We start from the raw sequence: 21698 nt of genomic DNA on the forward strand, positions 1-21698 counted from the left end.
CAACCTGTATGTTGACAACCCACCCAGACCAAGAACAAATCCCATACAACCTACAGGTACAACTCAGTCCCCTCCACCTAAGGATGACTTATCTGATTCAGACCATGAAAAAGATGTAGGAGCCACGCCATTCCTCAAAATCAGAGTAGATTTTCTGATTTTTACCAGTATACTACATATCAAAGACTTCCTTGATTAGATCTTAGAAGTCGAGAAATATTTTTGAATTGATGAATACCCAGGAAGAATCCCAAGTTAAGTACATGGCATACAAACTTAAAGGAGGAGCCTCTGCATGGTGGAACAAGTCAAAGCAAATTGCAGACAATAGGGAAAATCCCTAATTCGAACTTGGCAATGAATGAAACAATTATTATATGCTCGATTCCTTCCACTCGACTATAAGCAGTACCTATATCAACTTTATCAAAATTGTCAGCAACAATCTCGCTCTGTCTGAGAGTATACCAAGGAGTTTCAAAGACTCTTAGCTCGTAACATCTTGATCGAGATCGATGCATAACAAGTAGCGAGATATATCAATGGCTTGAGAACCAATATCCAAGATCAGGTAGCAATACAGACCATGTGGACATAAGATGAAGCGGTCAATAAGACAATAAAAGCAAAAACCCAACTGAAAAAGTTGAACCATAGAAATAAAATTATCATGGGACAATTGAACACTCAAGAAACCAATTTTTGAGGAAAAAACCTCTTTTAATTGGTCAAACAAGTGGGTTATCAGGCGAGCAAAAACAAACCGAGGGAGGATTAGGAACTATATGACCACATGCTGGATCATCTCAACCAGACAACCAAGCTAGTGCTTCCAAGCGAGCCCAAACTGGCAACCCATATGAATGAAACTACAGAGAAAAAAATGCTTTCGATGTTAGCTAACTGGGCATCTGTCCAACCAATGCCCCAATAGGCGACCAGTCAATGTAGTTGAGAAGGAAGATGAAGGTGAAACACTCGGAGAAGATCAATACATTACTGGACCAGACGATGTCTTGAACGAAGATGTTAACGAATCAGATGGTTGTTCGTACATAGTGCGACATTTAGTACTCACCATTTCGAAGGCAGACAAGGATTCTCAATGGCATAACATCTTTCATACATGATGCAAGATAAAGCAAAATATTTATGATGTCATTATTAATAGTGACAATAGCAAAAATACTGTTTCTCAGGACATTGTCAAGAAGCTACAGTTGGGCACAAGGAAACACCTGACATCATACAACATAGGATGGATCAAATTAGTGGGGAAAATCCAAGTAACCAAGCAATGTGAGGTAGGGATGTTCAAAAGCGGTTAACCGAACCGGTTAACCGCTTTTCTGAACCGAACCGAATTTCCGGTTTGGAAAAATTTTCGAACCGAAACCGAACCGGTTTTAAAGAAAACCGGTTTTTCGGTTAACCGTTTGTGAACCGGTTTTCTATTTTTTTATAAAACTTTTTTTTTTAATTTTATTCTAAATTAAATTGTAAATAACTAAATATAGAAAAATACATATCCAAATAAAAATTAAACATTTATACATATCCATTGACCACTACTAACAATAAATTAAAAATTGATACAAATAAAAGTCCGAAATGAAATAAAAATAAAAGTCCATAATAAAACAACAAAATAAATAAATAAGTCCCAATAGAAAACAACAAAAGAAATTGGGCAAATACAACTCCACAAGTAGAAAGCGGAAACCAACATTAANGCCGAGCTGACTGGTGCAATGAGGAGTTCCCCCTATCCAACAGGGAATTTTTGAGGCTGTCGAGTCTTAGTAACAATATTTTCTAAGTCGTACAGCGTATGGTGGGTAGGGGTGTTCAAAAGCGGTTAACCAGCTTTTCTGAACCGAACCGGTTAACCGTTTTAAAAAAAGTGGTTAACCGTTTGTGAACCAGTTTTCCATTTTTTTATAAAAAATTTTTTTAAATTTTATCCTAAATTAAATTGTAAATAACTAAATATAGACAATACATATCCAAATAAAAATTAAACATTTATACATATCCATTGACCACTACTAGCAATAAATTAAAAATTGATACAAATAAAAGTCCGAAATGAAATAAAAATAAAAGTCCATAATAAAACAACAAAATAAATAAATAAGTCCCAATAGAAAACAACAAAAGAAATTGGGCAAATACAACTCCACAAGTAGAAAGCGGAAACCAACATTAAGTTAATACAAGTAGATCTCCCAATATCTGCCCAAATAAAAATTAAATGTTAGAAGTTTATAAAAATTAAATCATATTTTTTTTCATTGCCTACAATAAAAAACTATTAAAGAAATCAAACCTCAATTAAATGCTGCAAAACCTTCAATCATCAAGATGAATACGAATAGTATTTCCCATTGCTGAAGACACAAATTCTATAAAAAAATAGGTCATATAAATAATGGTTAAATTTAAAATTCAGTTAATAAATCCAATAAAGACAACATAATAACTAATAATTGAAACTAAAGCAAAAACTTTGCCTGACTCAAGCTCTACTATCTCTTCCAAGCTCTCCTCAATCATGAATGGTTCACGTGTAGCCGAACCCAATCTTGTGTGCAAATAAGAGCCTCCACCGTCTTAGGAGTGAGGGAGCTACGAAATGGATCTAATACACGACCCCCAGTGCTAAGCGCTGACTCAGATGTAACTGTAGAAAATGGCATAGCCAACACCTCTCGTGCTATCGAAGAAAGAACTGGATATCTATTTGAATTGACTTTCCACCAACTCAAGATATCAAACATGTCGTCCTTGTGACGCTACTCATATTCATCCTCTAAATATTTATCCATCTCAGATTTGGTTACCGTAACCTCCTGTCCAGCCATTGCCTCATTGTACATACAATACATCAATTCTTTGGGATCAACATTTACATCTTCCACATTAACTTGACTTGCTTGTTGAGACTGTTGACTAGATTGCCCACTTGGAGAACTATAAATGAGCTTGTATTGGTCAAATAAAGAATACAAAGTTGTATGCACTTTTGTCTTCAAAAGTTCAGCATCAGCATCATCATAAGATTTACTAAGAACCCAATTCACATATCCTAACTTGAATCTAAGATCTAACACCACTGCAATGAATAACATTAAGTTGATATTATCAATATTTGACCAATATTTATCATGGTTTCCCTTCATTCTCCTAGCCATAGTACTTAAACCAACATCATTACTTCTAGACCATGTTGAAATCTGCATTCTAATGGCAAAGATCTCACGCATGTATGCATTACTGGTAACAAAAAGTGAGCCTGACATGCGTAGAGTAGCATCATAAAAAACTTTCAAAAAAGGTAACAAGTAACGGGCATACTCCCAATCACTAGGCATAGGCAAACCCCTTGACTTTTCCCCTCTAGTAAGTTCATCTTTATACTTAATGTCTTGGATTTCCAACAACTCAAATGCTTTCTGAAATTTTAAAGCCACATCCAACATTAAGTACGTAGAGTTCCACCTTGTTTCTACGTCAAGAACCAAAAGATTTTTTTGTTCAATCTTTTCTTGCTCTACACCCTCCTTAAACCTTTGTAATCTCGCCGAAGAAGACCTCACATATCTCACTGTAGAGCGAATTCTAAAAATGGAGTCCTCCATGTCTTTTAACCCCTCTTTTACAGTGAGACTCAATATATGTGCACAACACCTCATGTGCAGAAAATCACCACTCAAAACACTACCCTTCCAACTTTCTAACCGGTTCTGGAGATATTTTATTCCAACATCATTAGAACTTGCATTGTCAATGGTAATGGTGAAAACCTTATAAATACCCCAATCAAGAAAACACCTCTCAATTGCCTTACCAATCAATAAACATTTGTGACTAGCAATTGGACAAAAATTTAAGATCTTTTTGTATAATTTCCAATCATCATCAATGAAGTGAGCCATCAAACACATATAGCTAAGGTTTTGGCAAGATGTCCATGTATCTGTGGTAAGACTTACTCTCTTACTAAACTTACTAAAAAAGGCCTTCAACTTATTTCTCTCCTCAACGTAAATATTAAAACAATCTCTAGCCACAATAATACGAGAGGGAACTTGAAATAAAGGTTGTGCATCCTTCATCATATTGCGGAACCCCTCACGTTCTACATGCCTAAAGGGAAACTCATCAACAATTATCATTCTAGCTAGAGATCATCTAAGCCTATCTAGATTGAATTTCCAAGTTGTAAGTGAAGATTGTATGGAGGTGGTAGCAATACCACTTGATTGGTCATTTGATTGTGTCTGTTGAAAAAATAAGATCATTTGTTTCTTATCCATCACATTCAAAGGGTAATTTTTACATCGACTTAAGTGATTCCATAGACAACTAGTACCACTTTTACTTGGAATGCAAGTACATTCCCACAATAATCACATGTTGCTATCCTATCATCCATATTCTCACAAGGATTTACAGTAAAATGATCCCACATGTCAGAAGTATTTTTTCGAGTATTAGAACTTACACGTTTGGGGACTCGTGGTGATCGTGGTCGTGGATCAGGATCCGTAGAAGGCTGTGGGGCTACCAATGAGTTTGAAGTTGGATTCCTACTAGTTGGTGTCTCCGGACTCTCATCAGTATTAGAATGGTCAGCAGCCATGGGGTTAGATTTGGACATCTGCAACATTAACACGAAGATCTTAATGTAAGTGAAAGGACCTTCCTAGCAGTCCATACAACTAGAAAAAAGAACCAAATTTCAAAACAAGCAACATTAAGATGCATTACACATGCATTTCGCCTAAAGAAGAATTTCATTAAATGGTTACATACTTGACTTCAAACCAAGACTATAACAATCTAATTGCTTTTGAACAAATACACACAAAAAAAAATCTAATTTCTTAGTGTTTCTGTATCCAGATCCAGTGAAATGGGAATACTGCCATTATGTTTCCTCTGTCTAGTCTTAAAATCAAGACTTTACAAGTGAATTGATAACACATAAGCCAATATATGATGAAAGACTAAAGAAATTCACGAAATGGGAACCTGAAACTAATGTGTGTATAATTAATAAAATTCCTGTTATATGGCTCGACATGCCACTCATTTCTCTTGCAGGATGTAGAGCAAGTTGAACATCTTACGTCAGGTTCTACCATTTTGGAAATAAGCAATTCAATATTTTTACCCAGAACATATGATCAAGTGAATACAAAGCTATCATGTGTGCATCTTAACTTATTGGCCCACACACCAACTTGAAATCGCAATCCTGCCTTTTCTAGCAAACTAGCTGCAGCTGCAGATTGCAGTATCCTATGTCTTTCCATGGATTCCCTTCACCTACAAAGATTGAATTGATACTTGATGAAAATTAAGGTTTTACTAACTAAAATTTCACATTTCACCTAATTATATCCTCTTACAGCCAGTATAAATACCGTCTTCCTCCTTCGGAATTCATAAAGCAATTGCGTTGTTTTGTTGTAAAAAAAGGCTAGCCACAACGCTTGAAATAAAACAAAGATGATGATGAGACAATCTTTCTTCCCTTCCTAAATTTCTCTTTTATTTTATTCATTTTACAACAGATATGAAATAAAAAAAGGGCTGGGTATGCTCATTAAAGTTAGTGGGCGGCCCTTGACCCAAAATCCCGGGATTTGGAAATCAAATATTCATATTCTAATTTTACCGTCAACAAATTTCCCAAGAAACTAACCAAAATCTCTGTATCATTAATGCTTATGTTGTTAAAAGTGCAATAGCCAAGAAGTAAGAAACCAGATTCAATAGCATAACTGACAAAGTTCTTACAAACAACTCTTTCTGTAAAAAAAAAAAAAATGAAAAAGTTCAGTTTTTTGCTCGCATGACATAAGTAATATGAAACAGCATGTTAGTCAAAACAAGAGCATGGCAGAAAGTGACGTGGGTGGAAAGTGGAAACTGGGAAGTTCTTACCTTGAAATTGTTGCTACGCCTTCGTTTCTTGAGAATGGATGAGTAGAAAAGCTTATTTATAAACTGTGAAGTGACATGGGTGCTTGTTGGAAGAAGGAGAAGGATGATGCAGCTTTGCTGGAGCTGGAAGAAGGAGAAGGATGATGCAGCTTTGCTGGAGCTGGAAGAAGGAGAAGGATGACGTAGCTTTGCTGGATCTAGAAGAAAAATGAAGAAAATCGGGTATTTGTGAACTGAGAAGGGCCTCAGGTGCTTGCTGGAGCTGGAAGAAGGAGAAGGACGTCGCAGCTTTGCTGGATCTGGAAGAAAAATGAAGATAATCGGGAATTTGTGAATTGAGAAGGGAGAGGCAAAGAGCTACAAAAAAATTGGTGCGTTGCGATTTTAGATTTGAGTGAAAATGAATGTGAATTAGGGATAGATTTTTATTTATTTATTTATTTAATATAATATAATATATATATATATAATTTGAAACCCGATTCAGAAAACCAGTTTTCGGTTAACCATTTTTAGTTTTTCCCAAACCGAAAATTCGGTTTTTTAATTTTCCGAACCATAACCAAACCGTTTTTTCGGTTAACCGGTTTTTTGGTTCGATTACCGGTTCGGTTCAGTTTTTTCATTTTTTTGAACACCCCTAGTGGTGGGGCCGAGCAAAGGACATTAGCTGAATGTGTGGATATTTGTGCTCAATAAAAATCATTACCCTTCCTTTTGGAACCCTTACGATGCTTAGATGGGTCGGCTCTNTTTTCCCGAACCGGTAACCGAACCGAAAATTCGGTTTTTTTAATTTTTCGAACCGTAACCGAACCGTTTTTTCGGTTAACCGGTTTTTCGGTTCGGTTTGGTTTTTGCATTTTTTTGAACACCCCTAGTTTGTAGACGAAGGATGGTTTGGAAGAATCAACAAACCCCTCTGGTTGAGACATATACACATACTTGGTGAGGTCGCCATTAAGGAAGGCATTGTTAACATCGACTTGTTGCACTTCCCATCCATTATAGACAACAAGGGAGAGTATAACTCGAATAGTGGAAGCTTTAATAACAAGAGAAAACGTCTCAAAATAATCAATGCCAGGAGCCTGATGAAAATCTTTCACGACAAGCCGCACTTAATACCATTGAAGACTTCCATCAGCATTTAACTTGACCTTAAAGACCCATTTACTCCCAACTAAGGTCATCTTGTCTGTATATGGGACTAAAGTCCACGTATGATTGGCTTGTAGTGCATTAAACTCGGCTTTCATGGCTTTGAGCCAAAGAGGACGCTAAAGCGCATTTGCAACAAAGGAAGGTTCTGTATGATTTTTTGGAAGGATGGAACTAATGAGGGCTTTTGCTTTATGTCTAGTTATCATGGGATGGACATTTTGAGTGGGATGATGAGATGAAGAAAATGAAGGTGAAGGTGCTGTAGTATGATAACCCCGAAGGTCAACCTCTAGCTAAAAGGAGGGAGGGTGCGGGGAGGTGCTGATGACAGGTGTTGTGGAGGTAACATAATTAGGAGCAATAGATGTAGCGGAGGATGGTGATAATCAAGAGGAATCTGGCACATATTGTTTTAGAGAAGAAAAATCAACTAGAATTTTCCAAGGTTGCGGACAGTTGGTGGCTGTGGTGGGAGAAGTTGTAAGACACAAATATCCCTTATGATGTGAGCTATACCTTGTAAACCCCGCGTTATTATTCCGATGTCCTAAGTTATGAAATTTACCTTTTCAAGTAATTTTCTTTTTTTGAATGGAAGGGTAAAATGGTCAATTTACATGTATTTCGAGATGTGGCCATTATAAAGTGTAAGGGGTGATTTCATTGAAGAGAAATAAGGGTAGAATGGTCATAAAGTTGATTGATATGGTTAAATGGCATAAACGGTAACCAAGGGTATAATGGTCTTTTCATACAAATCCATATGAAATAAGTATCCACAAAAGTACACCAAGGGTAAATTAGTCATTTACCTAATGAGATTGCTTAATTGTTAAGTGTTTTAAAGAAGTCAAATGGCATTAAATGAGTGCTAATCATTATGTTGTGGTAGAAATGACCAAAACGCCCTTATATAAAAAATTTATGCTAAATGACCCTTGTATCTAACTTTTATTGACCAATCACATTAGAGTAACAATGGAATAAATATTTGCATGGTTTTAAGAGAGAGTAGTCGGCCTTGTACACCCCAAATATATTATCTTCTTCTTCATCTCTCAAATCCACCATAAAAGCCACTAATCCAAGCATTTTATTCTCAAATTTTCTCAGGATTTCAAGTTGTTTTTCAAAGGAGATCACCATCCACACTTAAAGAACTTCAATTTCAGGGTTTAAGGTGAGTTTCAAAACCCTATTTTTTCTGATCTTTTAGTTAAAAGAGAAATTCATAAGTGATTATGTGTGTAAGGTAGAAAGGGTAAACTTTTGGAGCTAAGGGGGAGTGTCCTTGTGCTTTGAATACTAAGGTAAGGAAAAAATCTCCGTTATGACTACAATTGATAACACCTAGGGTTTATGACACTTACATTTATTTATGTTAATATGAGTGTGAGGCTATGTTTTGGTTATAGACTGTTTAAATGGGTGTATTGATTGGTGTATGTGTGCATATGGAGGATGATTATGCCAATTAAGAGATTTGTAGTTGGACGATGTTTTGGCACTTTTTGGTTCTGTAAAAAGGAGGTTTTTATGGCATTTTATACTTAGAATGACATGGCAAATGATATGAATGTGCAAATGATGGTGACATGGTTAAAATGAATAGAATTCGGATTTGGCTTTTTGAGACTTATAGTGTACATGCTTCACTGAATCAGTCATAACTGAAGTTATAGAAGTCTGATTGTGTTGATTCTTGAAGTTTTAAAAATTTGAGAAACATACCTAAAACTTTTATGTTTTAGCTAAAAATCAATTCGAATTGGAAGATAAGAGAAAAATTGTTTGAAAAGTGATGAACTATATGGCATCCACATTCTTAATGGAAATTCCCATTTGTTTCTAATTCTAATAAACCCCTGAATAATCCTACCACTGAAATTCCTTGTATTGTATGAGAAATTGAATGAACTAAGTTAAGAAGTTTAGGAGGAGAATATAGTATGATTGAGCATGGGAGATGTTAGTCCATATGTTTGCATTCATAATGGTAATGCATATAGCTTATTTAGTTGTATTATGAAAAATTTATGAAATGTTAAACTCTTGAGGTATAAACCAATATCAGAGAAATGGAATTCTTATGGAAACCATGAGTCCTTTGAGGTGACGACCAAGAACAAGGTAATGGTTCAAATGAATCCGATCGGATAACAAAGACTAATGAAACCATCAAGTATAAAGACAAAAGAAATAAGCATGCCATGTACATGAATATTTCATAAGTAATATATGTTCTATGTTATATTATGTATGATTATGTTATGACTTATGTTCATGAGAAAAGTCCAAAGTGTATGATATGTTTTATGAACTTGTTATGTTAAAGAATGAAGGTCATATTTTGTAGGTAGGTAAGGTCCTAAGTAATATACTTGTAAAATGATGTATAATGAACCTTAATAGTTTATAAATGGCCATATTCCTTACTGAGCGATTAGCGCTCACCCCACGAAATGTTTTAAAATGTTTTGCAGGTACGGATTAAGGCATGAAGCTGGGAGAGGATTCCAAGGGACGCTATGAGCATGAGGGGATGCTTTAATGATGACTATTGAATGGTTTTGCTAATATTTAGTGTAGTAATTATGTTCATATCTCATAATGTAGTAATTATGTCCATGTTCTATAATGGAGTAAATATGTTGTATTAATAAAGGAAATCAAATTGCTAGTAAATTTTATAAAAGTGTGTATGTTCTAGTAAGTATTACTATGGATTTCATAATTTACTCCAAGAAAGGAAATTATATTTTTTGATTATACAATGAACTTATTATAGTTAAGAAAAAAATTAAACACATATATCTATATATATGTTTTAAACTACAAGTTTATTCTTTAAATAGGATTTTAAAATAAACTTCTTTCCTAGGCGTGCGTTTTCTAGGTTCTCAATGGCCAAGGGATACTTAGGAAATACCCGGCTAGGGAGGGGTTTTACAGTGGGTATCAGAGCGTGATTTTGGGCGTTTGAAATGATGTTTTGATTAAATTGTTATAGGATTTTATATTTAATTGATGCTGGAAATGGTGTTTATAAGTAATGGAAGTATCATTCCTCATGCGTCCCCAAGATACTCTCACCAGCCGATTGCTGTAAGTATTTTCTTTACTTGTTTAGTGAATAGAATTAGCTAATGTTGATTGAAATTTGTGTGAGTAAAGGGTATGGCTACGAGGCGTCCACGAAAAGTTAATAGGAGGGGCAAGGAGAATGTTAATGAAGTAGGCACTAGTGAGCCAGTAGCACCAACTACCAGCGCGCCCCTTAATAGTGGACCAGCTACGTCTACCCAAAATGCTTCTATTTTGGATGAGGCTACAATCAACAAGATGATTCAGGCAGCCATTACTGAGGCCTTTAGGAGGGTTATCCCGGCGAGTATAAGTAACCAAGTGAATGCTAATCTCTCAGCTCCAGTAGTTCAGCCTTAGTTCCAAATACCAGTTCCACCTCTAGTAATCGGATCAGTTATGCTGATGGGTGCTACAACTTCTAGACAAGTAGAACCAATCTATAATCATTCTCAAAAGCACCAACCTCCAGAGTTCAGTGGTTCAAATGATCCGGCGGTGACAGAAGAGTGGTTAGAGACTGTCGAACGGGCAATGGCCTTGTTTCCCATGAGTGACTAGGAAAAAGTCCGCCATGGTTTCTATTTGTTGAGAGGAGATGCCCGGGTTTGGTGGAAGCTAATGGAGCATACCTATGTGACGAGTGCTCTTTCTTGGAATGAATTTAAAAGGCTATTTGAAGCAAAATACCAGTCGGCGGACATGTTATCCGTAAAGATTCAAGAGTTCACGGAATTGAAGTAAGGTAACATGACTATTAGAGAATGCTACAATGTTCAACTCCTTAGCCCGTTTTGCTCCTACTATGGTGAGTACTCAATAGTGCCGATTAGAGAGATTTATTAATGGACTACACCCAAAAATTGCCCAAATTGTTATAGCGAGTGGTCAGCCTCCCCAGACTTGAGGCCCTGGAACGGGCATTAAGAGCAGAGATTTATGTGAACAAGGAGAGGCGGATGGAGAACCTCAAGTTGGTGATTGGTTGTTCTAGTTCAGGCCATATAGCAGTTTAGAAAGTTGAAGTGGGGAATTCCACTCAAGCCCCAGAGGACAAAGGTAAAAGAAAGTTTCAACAAGGATTTCAAAAGAAGGGTGGCAAGAATAAGAGGACTCCACAACAACAACAAAAAAGGAATAATCTTCCCCATTATAAAAAATGTGTAGGCAGCATAAAGGGAATTGTCTATTAGGGACCAATGTGTGTTTCAAATGTAAACAATTGGGACACATGGCAAAGGACTGTAAAGTTACTCAAGCTACTTCCCTTCACACTGTTGGAGGTTCGATTGCCAGAGTTTACTCAGTGGCTTAGAAAGAAGCTGAAGCCAATCCATCTGCAGTTACTGGTCAGTTACAATTCCACTCTACCTCTTTATATGTACTGATTGATTCTGGGGCTACCCATTCTTTTATCTCATATGGTATTATAAAAAGATTAGGTTTAGAGCCTAGTAAAGTAAACATGCTGTTAAAATTGAGATGCCTAATGAGGAGAATTATTTTGCTGATAAGTTGTTAATAGGGGAAACTATAGTGATTGATGGGCATGAGTTGAATGTTGATTTGATTGTTTTTGATATGCCTAATTTTGATATGATTTTGGGAATGGACTTCCTGAGCAAATATGGAGTATTGATAGATTGTCGGAAGAAGAAGGCCAGGTTTAACTTAGATGCTGGAGACAGTTTCACCTTTGGGGAAGGTCATCTACACAGCCTGATGATAAGTGCAGTGAAGGCAATGAAGATGATAAGGAAGGGTTGTTCAGGGTACATAGCTAATGTGGTGAATAAAGAAAAGTTTCCAGACTTTAGTGTTCGGGATGTACCCATAGTACGAGAATTCGAAGATGTTTTTCCAGAAGATTTGCCATGACTTCCTCCAGAAAGGGAAGTGGAGTTTTGTATAGAATTAGCTCTTTTTATTGCACCAATATCTAAAGCCCCTTATATAATGTCTCCATCAGAGTTACAAGAGTTAAAGAAGCAGCTTCATGAGTTGTTAGATAAAGGTTTCATTCGACCCAGTCATTCTCCATGGGGAGCTCCTATTTTATTTGTCAAGAAAAAAGATGGTTCGATGAGAATGTGTATTGATTATAGGGAGTTCAATAAGGTGACGGTGAAAAACGAGTATCTATTGCCAAGAATTGATGACTTGTTTAATCAGTTAAAGTGAGCTTCGATGTTTTCCAAGATTGATCTTCGGTCAGGCTACCATCAAGTGAGAGCGCTGACAAGGATATTCCCAAGACTGCATTTCGAACCAGATATGGGCATTATGAATTTATAGTGATGCCATTTGGATTGACTAATGCACCAGCGGTGTTCATGGATTTTATGAATAGGATTTTCCATGATTTTTTGGATAAATTTCTAGTAATTTTTATAGATCATATCCTGGTCTATTCCAAAACAAAGGAAGATGAAGAGCATTTGAGATTTGTGTTACAAAGACTAAGGGAGAAAAAGTTATATGCTAAGTTCTCCAAATGTGAGTTTTGGTTGGATCAAGTAACATTCTTGGGACATATTGTTTCACAAAAGGGTATTTCAGTGGACCCCAGTAAGATTGAAGCAGTGATTGAATGGCCAAGACCAAATACTATAAAAAAAGTTAGAAGTTTTCTTGGTTTAGCAGGATATTATAGGAAATTTGTGGAAGGCTTTGCTAAATTAGCTTCTCCACTCACAGCTCTGACAAAAAAAAAGCCTCGTTTAGATGGACTAAAGCCTGTGAGAAGAGTTTCCAAGAATTGAAAAGAAGATTAACTACTGCTCCTGTTTTAACCCTTCTAGAGGATGGAGTAGCTTATGATATTTACACTGATGCCTCTCATAATGGTTTGGGGGCAGCATTGATGCAAAAAGGCAAGGTGATTGCTTATGCCTCTCGTCAGCTGAAAGACTATGAAAAGAGGTATCCCGCTCATGATCTTGAATTAGCAGTTGTCGTTTTTGCTTTGAAGATTTGGAGACATTATCTCTTTGGGGTGAAATGTAATATTTACACAGATCACAAAATTCTAAAATACTTTTTCACCCAGAAAGAATTGAATATGAGGCAGAGAATATGGCTTGAGCTGGTGAAGGACTATGAATGTGATATTATGTATCAGCCAGGGAAAGCTAATGTAGTTGCAGATGCCCTCAATAGGAAAGTCTCCTTAGCTCAATTAATTTTTCAAAAGCACCTGTAACAAGAGATAATGAAGGAGGGGATAGAGTTGGAGATTAGGAAATTGTCCAAAATTGAAGTTCTGTCTAAGTTGTTGGAGGAAATTAGAGAAAAACAAGCGAATGATGGGTTTAGTAAAGGAATTGAGCAGCAGTTGAAAGATGGTAGAGAATCAGAATTCAAATGGGTGAATGGAATCTTGAAATTTAGAGATAGAGTGTATGTTCCTCAGGATATTGAGTTAAGAAAGAAGATTTTAGAGGAAGCACATAGTACTCTTTACACTGCTCATCCAGGGAGTGTAAAGATGTATCAGGATTTGAGGAAGAGCTATTGGTGGCCAGGGTTAAAGAAAGATGTAACTGAGTATGTTACGAGATGCTTGGTGTGCCAGCAGGTTAAAGCATATCATCAGCGCCCTTTAGGATTGTTGCAGCCCCTTAGTATTCCTTTATGGAAATGGGAAGATATTTCTATGGATTTTATTTTAGGTCTTCCTAGAGTGCAAAGGGGTTATAATGCCATTTGAGTGATTGTAGATAGATTGACTAAATCTGGTTATTGCATTCCAATTACAGACAAGATCTCCTTTGATCAGCTAGGTCGATTATATGTTAAAGAAATAGTAAGATTACATGGAGTACCTAATAGTATTGTCTCAGACAGGGATGTGAAATTTATGTCAGTATTCTGGAGTAGCATGCAGAAGGCATTGGGTACTAGGCTTAATTTCAGCACAGCCTATCATCCTCAGACAGATGGACAGACAGAAAGAACGAATCAAATATTGGAGGATATGTTACGGGCATGTTGTATTGACCATAAGTTGAATTGGTGTGACATTCTCCCTATATTAAATTAATATATATAAGATATATATATTAGGTATATATATAATATAATATATATATATAAACTACAAGTTTATTCTTTAAATAGGATTTTAAAATAAACTTCTTTCCTAGGCGTGCGTTTTCTAGATTCTCAATGGCCAAAGGATACTTAGGAAATACCCAGCTAGAGAGGGGTTTTACATACCCTAAGAGAACACATTGCTCGAAATGGAAGACAAACTTATGTTTCTGGCAGGGTCTGATGAAAGGAAAGCATTGGCACCCAAAGATCCAAAGAGCATCATAGTCCAAGGACTTGTGGAGGAGCTTTTGAAAGGGAGCTTGATTAAGTAAAACCATTGTAGGTAACCTGTTAATTAGGTAACAACTGTGTGGAATGCAAACCACCAATATTCAAGTGGCATGGAAGCTTGGGCCAATAATGTTAATCCTGTCTCAGTCACATGCCGATGTTTGCGTCCCATTTTACCATTTTGTTGGTGTGTGTGAGGGCATGAATGCCAAAAATGTATTCCTTGTTGAGCAAAATATACAGCTAAAGGGCGAAACTCTCCACCCCAATCCGATTGAAAGGTCTTTAGTTTCTTATCAAACTGCTGAGTAACCAGTTGTACAAACTGTTGCATTATATTGTTAACTCTATTTGAGCTTCGTTGGATAGATCCAGGAGTACTAAGTGTAGTCATCAACCAATAGTAGATAATATCTATAACTAGTAGCTGAACTAACAGGGGCAGGTCCCCAAACATCTGCAAAAACAAGCTCAAATGGCGTATATGTTTGTGAATTGGAAGAAGGAAAATGACTTTGATGAAGTTTCCCATACTGACATGCTTCACAAAAACAAATTCTATTTAAGCTATGATCTTTTATATTCAAATTTGTAACAAGAGTGTTAAGTACAGAGGAATGAGGATGACCAAGTCTTCTATGCCATAACGTCCCCACTTTATCAATAGTTGAAAGTAAAGATTCTTTATTTGCTATAGTAATAACTGGACATGAAAGACCAAGACTAGACGAGTTATTCAAATTTGTAGTGACAGATGCAGCAGGCTTTGAATTGATGGAGGAAATAATGGAGGAGTCTGTCATATTAAGAAACACTTGAGGAACCTGCAGTTATGGAGATATTACTGTAGAGGACTCGGCCTGTTGATTGTGAAAGCCAGTTGGAATGTCAAGCTGATAAAGTCCATTATGTACATAGCCTTTAAGTAGAATCACCTGTGATGTCTTGTCCTTAACAACACATTCATCCGCAGAAAATTCAACAACCACATTGTTGTCACGTGTAATCTTTGATATACTTGGAAGATTTTTTGTTACTTGAGGTATATAGAGAATATTTTTAAGTTGTAAGGACTTGTTTATGCAAAAAGGAATAAGAGTCAAACCTGTGTGAGAAATGTCAAGAGATTGACCATTGCCCACTTGAAGAGACTCTGAACCATTGTATTGATTTGTGAAGGAAAGATTCTTTAAATTTGGAGTGATATAGTGAGTCGCTCTTGAATCAATATACCAAGTGGGATTTGCTACAGTGAGTGGAGTGGCTGTTGAAGATGTGGACCATTTTCCAACTGAGTGGTTTTTCATCTGCATTTCTCCTGAAGGCTCATAAGATGACAGTGTTTGATCTGCATGAAAGGTTGAATAGGTGTACTGAGACTAATTTGCTAGTGCTAAGTTTTGAAGCTGTACTAGATTGTTACTTATAGGTGAGGAGATAGAAGGAAACTGATTTGGACCATGGCAGAAGTTTGGTTGCTATGTGCTTACAAACTAGGCTTGAGCAGGAGTTGTCATTTGTGCAGATTGTTGTGTCATATTATAGTCCATTTCAAAGTGAGATTTATGATTTTGATTCCCTTGAAAGTTAGTGTCAAACCGATGGTAACATTGAGGGGCCATGTGACCACTTTTCTCACACAATTGACAAAATAATCTTGGCTTATAGAAGTTTCTGTGTTCATTTTGGTTTGGAGGTAGAGATTGAGTGAGATGTTGTGTTGGTTGTTCCAAACTATTTTGCAGTGGCATGTTTTGAGCTAAAGAAATGGACTGTTTAGTTGCTAGGAATGCAGCAGCTTCATGAAAACCTATATAAGCTGCATGTTGTTTTTCCAACCTCATCTCATGTTTATGCAGTAGGAATTGTGCTTCCTATAGAGATACTTCACTACTCCTTGACATTAAGGTTACTACCATGGCATCATATTCAAAGCCAAGGCCATCAAGGATATATAATAACTATTATTCATCATTTATGGTTACTCCACTAGCAGTAAGAAAACCAGCAATCTCCTTCATCTTTAGTACACATTCGTTTATGCTAGAGTTTTCTTTCTTAGTGGTTTGTAACTGATTTCTTAAGTGCAACGCTCTAGCCTCAGAATCAGTCAAGAAATACATCTATAAGGTGTGCCATATATCATAAGCTGTCTCACAATTTGCTACGTGCCTAAACATAGTTTCGGATATGGATGAGATTAACCAACTAAATAGAAATCAATCTATTTTCCTCCACATGATATGATCAGAGTTGATTACTTTCTTAGATTCATCGGTTGAGGACAGAATAAAAGCAGAGGGACATGGTTTCTCACCTGTGACAAAACTTCCCAACTCATAAGCTTTCAAGATTGGGAAGACTTGGGACTTCCAATATGCGTAGTTCCTCTCTCCTAGCTTCAGTGATAATGGGCAAAGTGTTGTTCAGAGTTGTGGATGAGAAGGAGTTTGTCATCTTCTCAATCGAAGAAACACCAGAAGGTGAAGGCGTTCTTGGATATGCCATTGATGTGTGTCAAGTATAGCTCTAATACCATGTGAAAACTTTCAACATAGTAGAGAGAGAAAGATGACTGTAAAGGAAAATGCGAGAGGATGAAGAAAGGAAAAACAGAGCACTAAACTCCTTTCATATTTCACTGCGTGAATAGTAAACTATTACAAACTTTATACATGCAGATCATTCTTCTCCACTGTTTGATTACTAACAAACTAACTAGATACAAGAAATATGGTTCATTTGATCTGTAACTTGCATCTCCACTTGCACGCCAACTTGTATTTGTTTTGCAACTTGTATTTCCCACTTGCATGCCGTTAGTAGATCATAAGTCCAACTTGTATCTGCTTTGCAACTTGTAGTGCAAGTTGTTTTCCTACTTGCATGCTGTTAGTAGATGATAAGAAGTGTGAACTGAAGTTGGCACAATTTTGACCCTGCATGTGTTTTCTATGGTTTGGATCTTTTGCTTAAGTGAAGATTGATCTTTTGGTTAAAAGTCAAGGGGCACCTTTTTTATTTTTCTTTCTTTCTTTTTTTAGGTATCTAAGATATCCAACACCACGTTGGAGTTTGCCTATTCCTCAAGGTCATGGAAACCAAGGGACACGTTGAAAGCAAGCATACGAGACTAAATTCATATTAAAACAAAAAGAATTCTTCTACCATTTCGACTTTAAGTGAATAAATGTTTTACAAAGATTCTTAAGATCCTTAGACAAAGTTTCATTTTAAACGAGTGTTTATCCACCTCATGATGATGGCGATGTAAAATATATCATGTACTGTTAATGAAATATCTTCATGGTTAGTTATCAGATAGTACTCTTTGTATCTCATGTAGCTCATTGCAGTAAACATTTTGGCTTTCCACAAACTTAAATATGCAAAAAAAAATTAAGATGTCGCATGCTCTCTCATGTAGGGATAGCAATTGGGCACATAGAACTACGGATCCTAACCCCAAGGGAGTGGTCTGACCATCAAGGAGATTTGCTCAATTCCTTGAGTTTCTAGGTTTAAAGTTAAAACCTTGGTGTCATCACATTATGGCTTACCTGGTCCTTTGTACTTATAGGGTGTTCAATGGACCGTGGGAGTTAGTTGAGGTGCACGCAAGCTGATTTGGACACCCTAATTAAAAAAAAAAAAAAAAAAAAAAAAGGATCCTAGTATTATCAAACCCTAATTGGAAGGTTGTGATAATCATCAAAACTTGTTGTTTTAATTATGAGTGGTGTTATTTAAACCCCATTCAAACTTTCTACGCCCCAAATTCAATAATAAATAAATAAATTGCTACAGTTAAAGAACTTTGGATCATACTGTGTGATGACCCTAATGGTTTCTCTCTCTGTCTCTCATCTAGCTAGCCATGAATGAATCAAAGAACGTAGAGATTTTACCTTCAGAATTTGCGTGAAAGTTTTCTCAGCTCAAATACCAAATGGATTCAAATACCATATGGTCAATAAAAGAACATGTAAACATTAATTGAAACGTGCACCTAAGTAACTTACGCATGATGAAAACGAATTTGACTGGTGATCTCTTCATTATTGAGGCTGAAAAAAGCTAAGTGGCAGACATCAATAACGCAAATTAAAGATCATAAAGAACACCAAACCATGCTAGCTACCACTATCTAATATATAAATAATTTTAAAGATATTCTGAAAATGATATACTGTTGTGTTTCTCCCGTGTGGAATGGAATAATGTCGCTGTCTATGGGTCGACCTTGAAATCTAATAAATAGTACTTACTGTTAAGAACCCTGTTCAATTTCATAACGAAGCGGCAGAATTATGTATGCTTTTCTATTTTAATTTCTTTGATTTCTATTTTACAGTAATTAATCTTATCACAAGATCAATGCTCAGCAATCATCAAAATACTATTGCATGAGTTTTATATTCTGTACTGAAATTGGAGCTATGTCCTTTAACGGTGAACTCCTTTTAATGACAGAGAACAATAATCAGGTCTGATACCCACCAACATCATGACAGAAAGGTCTTTGCGTTTTGAAAATGGCTTAGAAAGCTTCAAATTCAAAAAAAGAAAACACATAAGAGTTGAGAAGAAGAAGAGAAACAAAATTTTTACGTTTAATTTCATGTACAGCGTAACTGAGAATTATACACTGTATTTAACGGTGTGTGTATTTGTTTAAACGTTGGGAGGTTACAGACACGGGCATTTTTGTATTTAATGGGATTTGTTGGTCATAAGGGGTTAGGGATGAGGGTGTTAGTTTATTTTCACTGTTTTTTTTTTTTCTATGACCGGGGTGGCTGGGCCAACTTATGTACACGGACACTAATCCTGCAGGACCCTGAAACTACCAGCCACTGACACTAATCTTAGTGGACCTTGGAACTATCAGCCGGGCAAAAGCCCCAGTGGCTAGGCCACCCCTCTTAGTAGACAAGATGAATCGAACTCAAGACCAATAATATACTTAAGAGTCTTAGTTGACCACTCGATTACTCAATGATGGTTTACAAAGACAATGTTACAAACGTGATACTAGTAGAATAATTTCCTTAAAACCCATTTTGATTACCAAAGGCAAAATTAATCAAATACAAAATTGGATTCTAGATATTCCTAAAATTTATGCTGTTGTTATACTAATGTACATACATAATTTCCTTCGCACAAGAATTTTTTTTAACAAAACTTAATTACCAGCAGTAATTGCGTTAGCCATATTTATATATGAAAAAAGAAAAAAAAAAAAACTGGGTAGAAATTAATAAATTTGATTCGAATTCAAAGAAGAATTAACTTGGCAGGACTTTATTTCATGATCATATCTTACAATGCTCACATGGTAACTTCCTGCATTTCTTATAGAATACAGCAAAGTGAGCCACATTATTCTTACATAGCTAATTTATACACGCTGAGCCCCTGCTAGCTCCCACAAACAACACACTACATGCTCGATTATTACAAACGCCAGAAAACGTAACTGATCTGGTCTTCTAGAATTCTGAGCATTAGATATGGTAAGGCGGTCGACCTGGTTGGTTTAACGTTAGGACTCGACTAAACATCCATAGCCAAGGATTTCTTTCTGTTTGGTTTAACGTCATCAAGGTAAATTGTAACATCAGGTCTTGGTTCGAAGTCCTTGACAAAGAGTTTATTTGTGGTTGGTTTAACATTATTATGATAAATTGTAACATCGGGTCTAGGTTCGAAATCCTTCAAAAGAGATTTCTGTTCAGTAGGTTTGATATCATTGTGATAAATTGTGACATCAGGGCTCGGCTCAAAATCCTCAAAAAAGGATTTGTCTCGGGTTGGCTTGATATCATTGCGGTAAATGGTGACATCGGGTCTCGACTCGAAATATTTTAAAAAGGACTTGTCGTGGGTTGGTTTAATATCGTTGTGGTAAATTGTGATATCAGGTCTTGGCTCAAAATCCTTAAAAAGGGGTTTCTCCTGGGTTGGCTTGATATCGTTGGGGTAAATGGTGACATCGGGTCTCGGTTCAAAATCCTTGGAAAAGGATTTGTCTTGGGTTGGTTTGATAATGTTGTGGTAAATGGTGACATCGGGTCTCGGCTCAAAATCCTTAGAAAAGGATTTGTCTTGGGTTGATTTGACATCGTTGACATAAATTGTGACATCACTCGGCTAAAAATCCTTAAAAAAGGATTTTTCTTCTGCTGGTTTGATATCGTTGTGATAAATTGTGACATCAGGTCTTGGTTCAAAGTCCTTAACAAAGGATTTCTCCCCCGTTAGTTTGATATCTTTGTGGTAAATTGTAACATCTTGCGGTGGCTCGAAGTCACTGACAAAAGACTTCTCTCCCTTCTGCTTGATGTTTCCTGATATAAGATAATCAACTTTGTCATTAGAGATAGAGTTGGAAGTATCTGCACGGACAAGATTAATCTCGATTGATTCTGGCTTACCTTGATCTTTCATGACATCTCTCCAGTATTCTCCCATATCTTTCCTTCCATCAATAGAGCTGGCAAACTGCACAAGAAAAGAAAATTATTCCCATAAAAAACTGAAGATTATTGATTGAAAATTCTTAATTTATTTCCAAAATAAAAATGTTCTACGTAAGCTATATGTAAAGCTTCAATAATATATATGAAAAAAGGATCGATATTGAACCCTGTGTTAATCTTGCTCTTCGTAGAAAGAAATGCTTACCAAGAGAAGTAAGGAGAGTATGCAGAGAGCATATGAAGCTTTCATGTTTCTCATTAAACCAAGTGTCTTAGATAAAACTTGTATGATTTTGCATGGAAGCCTTATTTTTCTCGCTATTTATAAAGAAAAAATTCTCGAATCTCTTGCAGGTGATTAGAGCTGTAAAATAATTAAGCACGTGTTAAAGATGATATGAAAGCATGTTAAATAATTCAATTTGAAATCCAATAATTTCAACGCAGTGGACCATATATGATCTTTTAAAAAAGAACATCGACTGAGACAACTTACCCTATATGAAGAGTGAATTATTTGTTCATTTCTACTTTTCTCTGGATACCTTACTGCTAGGGGTTTTCAAAAGAACCTGTTGGAATCGGAACCGATGGGTACCCTAGGTTTGGTTCCTGTTCCTACCCAAAACCAATTATCAATGGGTAGGTTCCGATTCCAAATTTTTGGAACAATTACTATGCGGT

At 36.3% G+C, this 21698-nt stretch overlaps 1 protein-coding gene and 1 long non-coding RNA gene across 2 annotated transcripts; both read right to left on the reverse strand.

Moving 5' to 3' along the window:
- Nucleotides 1-2111: 2111 nt before the first annotated feature.
- LOC116128335 lies at nt 2112-4655 on the reverse strand. Its single transcript, XR_004127742.1, has 3 exons — nt 4508-4655; nt 2330-2405; nt 2112-2235 (listed from the first exon to the last, which is right to left on the reverse strand). It is a non-coding gene; the product is annotated as an uncharacterized LOC116128335 (long non-coding RNA).
- Nucleotides 4656-19805: 15150 nt separating this feature from the next.
- On the reverse strand, nt 19806-21323 carry LOC116128377 (organ-specific protein P4-like). Its single transcript, XM_031414085.1, has 3 exons — nt 21220-21323; nt 20970-21036; nt 19806-20882 (listed from the first exon to the last, which is right to left on the reverse strand). The coding sequence occupies exons 1-3, from the start codon at nt 21271-21273 to the stop codon at nt 20686-20688; spliced, it is 318 nt and encodes a 105-aa protein (XP_031269945.1). The 5' UTR covers nt 21274-21323; the 3' UTR covers nt 19806-20685.
- Between the last annotated feature and the right edge of the window lie 375 nt (nt 21324-21698).

This window comes from Pistacia vera, unplaced genomic scaffold, assembly GCF_008641045.1.
Source record: "Pistacia vera cultivar Batoury unplaced genomic scaffold, PisVer_v2 Contig2, whole genome shotgun sequence".
NCBI lineage: Eukaryota > Viridiplantae > Streptophyta > Magnoliopsida > Sapindales > Anacardiaceae > Pistacia > Pistacia vera.